Below are 5,909 nucleotides of genomic sequence, written 5' to 3'. Positions count from 1 at the left end.
CATGCTGTTCAATTCTATACCTGAATTGCTCAGAAACTCACAAAAGAAAGACCTATCTGACTATTTTTCATCAAGCTCTTTCCTTTTCTGAGAAGAAAAAAGAATGCACCTCTTTTACCTCAATCTGCTCTTTGATGCTTGCTTCATATTTATTCATGACCACACCTTCTCTTATCTCTGCTCCTCCCATTGGCTTTCCTCCGCCTCCAACTCTTTCACTACTTTTTAGTAATGCTTCATACCTCATTCTTATTTCTCACTCATTTTCCTCAGTAACCATCTTTATGCTTTTCCTTGCTGGCATCTTGGGAAGGTTCTGGAAGCTGGGAGGTTCAATGACCTTAAAATGTTCTCATGGAAGTCTGGCTTCTTCAAGTCATTGCTCCAGCTCTACAATCCCATTAAAACTCTCAGAACATCTCCCTCAGTATCTAAGTAACTGCCAGGATCTCCTATTTCACTGTCTCAACCTTGTGTAACCTATAAACGAATCTCTCCTTGCCTGAATACAAACAAGCAGCGATAATTCTACACTTTTTAACCAAATCAGGACTAAAAGCATAAGAGCAACTTTCTTAATCTAGTCTGCTAACAGCAGAGAGCTACCACCAATTGCTTCCTATAGCATGGAAAACAAAGGAAACCTAAACAATGACAATGACAGCAAGAAGCAACTAACAGCTGTTAGTAGCTGGATACCAGTAGGTCATAACTGCGCACGTTACGGATACACTAACCCCAGGACATAAAGAAAAACGAACTTTTGGGAAAAGTAGGAGGGAGAACACACAGGTCAAACAGATGAAGCCTCTTCAATGCACTCCAGAAATAAGTCTTATGACATCCAAGACTGCCACTCTGTGCCATTCCTTTAAAAATGTTAAGTTTTTGTAATAGTTCTTAAACGTTAGTCAAGTTAGATTCATCCACCAAATTAAAAGGGTAAAATTTCTTGGACAATTCTACGTATTTTATGTTTATGTAGTAAAGAACCTAAATTGAGAGCAGCTCTCCATAGTAGCATGGGAGTAAAACATCGTAATTACACATGATTTATTCATCGTTGCTGCCTATACAGCAAATAAAATAATTGATGCTTTAAGACTTACATTTCTATTTCTCCTCTTGACAGATTTGTAAATGAGAATTATTTTGTAAATCAAACATTCTATTTAAGCTGTTTAAATTAAAATCTTTATTCAAATTTATTTTTCCCAATTGAGAGTCAACTCTCAATAAGGCCTACAAATCCTGACAAATGTTTCCGAGTATAAACCCAAAGAAAATTTTTTAAGCTTTAAAACTTCACTGCATAGCTTCAGCAGTTTGACATGAGCAAGCAAAAAATCAATCCTTATTTCTCACTTGTTCAGGCCTACGTAAGAGCTTTGCCCTCCACCTGGAAATCAGAAAATTGGATAAGCTTTCTTTCGGTTGTAGTGTAACAGAATCTTTGCAGCCATTTTTAAGTTAGGTAACACATGGTAACTTCAGAATTAGGAACAAAACCGAATTAAACTTCTTGACTATGATTAAAATATAAAGAAAGCAACTGAAAACAAACTGACAGTAGTACTGTGCTATTATCTCGTGTACAATTTTCCTTTTCTCAGTTTTAATTAGGTTAAGAATACAGATATTCTGCTGCTGAGATCATACCTGTAACTGTGTATGCGCTGCTACAAACATACCACTTTAGTCAGTATCAGTAATGCCACCATGATAACTTTATTCCACTCTCAAGTCTATCATATTCTCATCCTTAATGATGCACTATTTAGTTGTTTGCATTCAAATATGCATATAAACATCCAAAAGAGTTACCATAACAGTTTTTATTAAAAAAACCTAATGTACATGTTTTTCCCCAGTACAGCTGTATTTTTCTTAAAAAGTACTGTATGTATCAAACATTTAAGGTTTATCCCATCACTGTCAATTGTCTTTGAAGAGCTGTCAAACATCTCCAACTTTAATGAACTTCAGTATAGCCTCAAGAAAAAGCTTTTAGCTTTCTAAATGTATGAGAAGAGGCTTAGTATTTTGTGGCATGAAGACAACATGCCATTAACAAGTAATCCTTGTGTTTACAGCATTCTCTCAGGAATGATATAAACTCCAAATCCCAAGTGGTAATTCATACCCTGCATAAAAATAACACAAGATACATTAAAGTTATTCAAATGAATAGACAGCATTTGGAAAGGTCTGTCAACACTCATATTTTTAACAGCTCTTTAAAGAGGTAATGGTGCAGATTAAGTACAAGCTTTTTGCTTCAGTATAATACACATTTGAAATCAAAATAAAACATGGAAGACGAATATCTTTACATTTTATTCTTCAGAAAAAGAAGAATCTTAAGGAAAGCATTTAGTAGTCCACTTGTGCTTAAAATATTCAATGCATGAGAAAGCCAAAAGAAAAAAATACACATTTTTGTACACCATGATCAAAAAGATAACATTATAAATTTTCAGAAATTGCACTGTATTTAAAACACTCTCTAGAATCTGCTCCACTTCTACGTATGGCTGCTGAGGCTGCCTGACACAGTTCCTTTTCCACTTTAATTGCCAACCTGTGGAGGCCCTTCAGGGATAAGTGATGTGAAGAAGGTTGTGATAAAGGACCAAGCAGAAGCCATGAATCCAGGCTGCTGCTCTGTATTAGCATCTTCACCTGCATCTTCTCCGCTGTCTTCATCAATCCCATCATCCATAAGTCGTTCCTTTAAAAACACAAATTGAAGCAATTCAACTGCTTCTTTTCAGAGCTCTGACATAAGGTAACCAGCAGTATCTTCCTACATTAAGTAACTTCTCTCAGAACAACCTCCTGAAAAATAACTAGCATGAAGAAAGTCTGTGATTGAAGTAGAGTAATTGTCAGACTGGAAAAATACAGAATTTAAGCAGCAGGCTCAACACTGAGGACAATGCTGAAAGCTTTCTGGTTAAACCGACTACATTTCATAAAATTTGACTTTCCGTCCAGACATTATAGCATACTTGACAATATAGCACATAGGAGTCTCAAAAGACATGTCTGCTCTTACTCACCATCTCTTCAAGATCAGGATTTGCATCTTGCCCATCACGGTTCACTTCCACGTTATTGGCTGCCTGTTGTTGGCCTCCCTCTTGCCTAAAGGGGAACCATCCAGCTTGGTGTCTATGTAAGAAAATGGAACAGTTGAAAACCTCTCTTCTGAAAGGAATAAAGAGATTTTTCTGCTACAGCTAACTAATGCAGTAAATTCTTCAAGTACTTTCAAATGAATGAAGCTACACGTATTTTTCTGCAAGTCTTACTTCTAGATTGAATGGCTATTCTTTGATGTCTGGGTTAAGAAGAGTCTTGCTAAGAGCTGTTCTTTAAGTTTCAGAAGTGCTGTTCACAGCCCTCTGTTCCAGAAGATGAATAATTTACCACAATTAGGTGATTAAATATGTAGAATACTTTTTTTGGGTCTCCTCCCCATTTTTAAGTACTTAAGTTATATTAATTTTCAAAGGCAGCCTTAATTTTCGTAATTTAAAGTTGATTTTCTGTGGAAAAAATAACTTGAACTTCAGCTAAAGCTTAAACTACACTACCATTGTAAATGAAATAAGCCTCTCCTATGTTTTCAGGTGTCTATATTCTGATTTCAGCTGTCATATCTGCATGAGAAACAGAACAGTCCTTGAGAGGACGGAGACTACAGTGTAAGGAAACTCTCAATGAATGAGATCAGTCCAAAATATCAAGCATTACTGCTGTTTTCCATTTCTATTTACTAAGGTATTTTCACATATAAAGGGAAGTGATGACAACAGTACTGATATTTCTTAATAAAATAGACAGCTTAAGTCTTTATGATGCATTGTAAAAATATTTTAAAGTCCCTGCAATTCTAGTAGATCTAGCACCCACCATTACAATAACACTACCTTAACTCTGCCTAATACAATTTACTGCACAAATCCCATATGTTATTTTTGAAATATAAATGAGCTTAGCTCTGCAATCTTTCTTTCATATCCAAGCAGTAAATGCTTTAAGTTTATGCAAGCATACGCTTGACCTATATGAGCTTCCTTCCCCTCACCCCCACTTTCTAAATTTCCATCCCAAAATTCTACATTTCTACAATACTGATCTGTTAATATCACCAACATTTAAAAGCACTGTGTTTCAGGTGTAAGTGGTATCCAACTTACTGTAAAAATATTTTGAGAATTATTTCTTTTTTTTATATCAGTTTCTCTGCCTATTTGAAATACAATTTTTTTTTTTCCTTCCCCACACACACCATACCATAAAGGAGCAGTGCCCAAACGTCTGTATTTGGATAATTTTTCACAGTTTAAATGGATTATACACTAGCACCATACTCCACATATCAGATCTGCAGCTATACTCAACTGTTGTACTCACAAATAAACCAGCAGCATGGCTCCCATTACCATGACAAATCGACTGAAGGAGGAATAGAAGTATACAATGCTCAGAAGAATTGCTGCTCTAGAGAACGTGTACATCCAGTCCAGCCAGTCCCGGTTGAAGTCCTCCTCATTCACTACCGGGCCACCCTGTGCATTCATCTGAACATTCGGGTTTACAGGCCTGTTCTCCTGGACGGCTACATTTGGCACTGCTGCGGGCTCATTTGCAGGAGCATGTTCTGAATTTACAGCCTGGGCAACTGCAGATCTCACTGGCTCAGTGCTGGAAGTCACTTGGGCTGAAACAGCAGCTTGGCTAAAAATTTAAACATAAAACTAGTTCGTCAAAAAACACACACCAAAATTTCTAAGCCTATTCTTGTCTTCTTCTGTACATTAATATAAATAAAGTTTCAGATGTAATACATATCCAAACAAACTGCATTTTCCTTTAAATCTTTACTTATTAATACATTAATTTAATTCCAATCCAAAACTGGATTTTATAATTTGCTGGACAAAACTTAGTGTAAAACAGAATAGCCAGGCAAAATAAACACAGACATTTTGATCCTGCAAACAACATTTAAATTTTTAATACCTTCCTTTCATTAGTGTAACTCAGTACTACCTAAGATAATGCAGACTTACTATTGCATGTAGTACTGACGTGCATACATTTGTTGCCACCAGATCATCTGTAAAGGACTGAATGCAGGATACATAGAAAATCCAGCAGGAACACCTTGGCCTGGAAATTGGTTGCCTATATTGCTATAAAAGGATTTAAAGAAAAATACTCAGTTCTAAATTGCCACACTTATAAAATGCACTAATATTCAAAAACAATTAAAATAGCATTCTTCCTCTTATTTGTCCCCCTACAATAACGCACTGAAATAACACTGAAACAACATGTAGCGAGATCATCCCACCCATTCCAAAAAAGCACTATATTTTCATACAATAAATTAATAAGCAAAGTTATTTCTATAGAAAGAGGATTTACATTTTTGTACTTAGATGTCTGTCACTAGCTGCATCTCTGGGACAAAACCACATTGAAAATTTTTCAAAATTGTGTATATAACTGCAGAAATTCTTCCATACAATTCTTTTTAAGTTCAAAGGTCACCCTTAAAGGCACTGCAGGAGCTGTAAAGGGAAAACTTACTAGCTTCTGTAACTTTCCTTTAGAAGCAAGACCTGAAATACTACTGTGATCAAAGACATGAAGAAATGAACATGAGCAAAGACAACAAACTAATCTTTCAGATACAGCTTCTGAAGAACGCAACTAAGAACACTATAAACGATTTACTTCCCCCCCCCAATATTTTGAGCATAAGCAATTCTCATCCCTATGGATTTTTAACTCTGGTTCACATGCAAGAGATATAAAGCTCCTATACATAAGTTTTAGGTTTGGTTTTGTCTGGTTTTAAACTTCTTAGCCTCTCTTACCTCCTAGAGCATATA

General features: G+C 35.8%; 1 protein-coding gene across 1 annotated transcript in view; it reads right to left on the bottom strand.

Annotated features, from left to right (window-relative positions):
- Window positions 1-1,708: 1,708 nt before the first annotated feature.
- HERPUD2 (HERPUD family member 2) overlaps window positions 1,709-5,909 on the bottom strand; it is a gene marked incomplete at its 5' end in the record, with an annotated part of 11,829 nt that continues 7,628 nt past the window's right edge. The window contains 4 exons of the mRNA XM_009576447.1: window positions 1,709-2,731; window positions 3,063-3,174; window positions 4,423-4,746; window positions 5,082-5,204. Coding sequence (XP_009574742.1) covers window positions 2,570-2,731; window positions 3,063-3,174; window positions 4,423-4,746; window positions 5,082-5,204 — 721 coding nt within the window. The remainder of the gene's footprint in view (window positions 2,732-3,062; window positions 3,175-4,422; window positions 4,747-5,081; window positions 5,205-5,909) is intronic.

This window comes from Fulmarus glacialis, unplaced genomic scaffold (assembly GCF_000690835.1).
Source record: "Fulmarus glacialis isolate BGI_N327 unplaced genomic scaffold, ASM69083v1 scaffold40410, whole genome shotgun sequence".
Taxonomy (NCBI): Eukaryota; Metazoa; Chordata; class Aves; order Procellariiformes; family Procellariidae; genus Fulmarus; species Fulmarus glacialis.
This window is presented reverse-complemented; position numbering and strand designations above follow the sequence as displayed.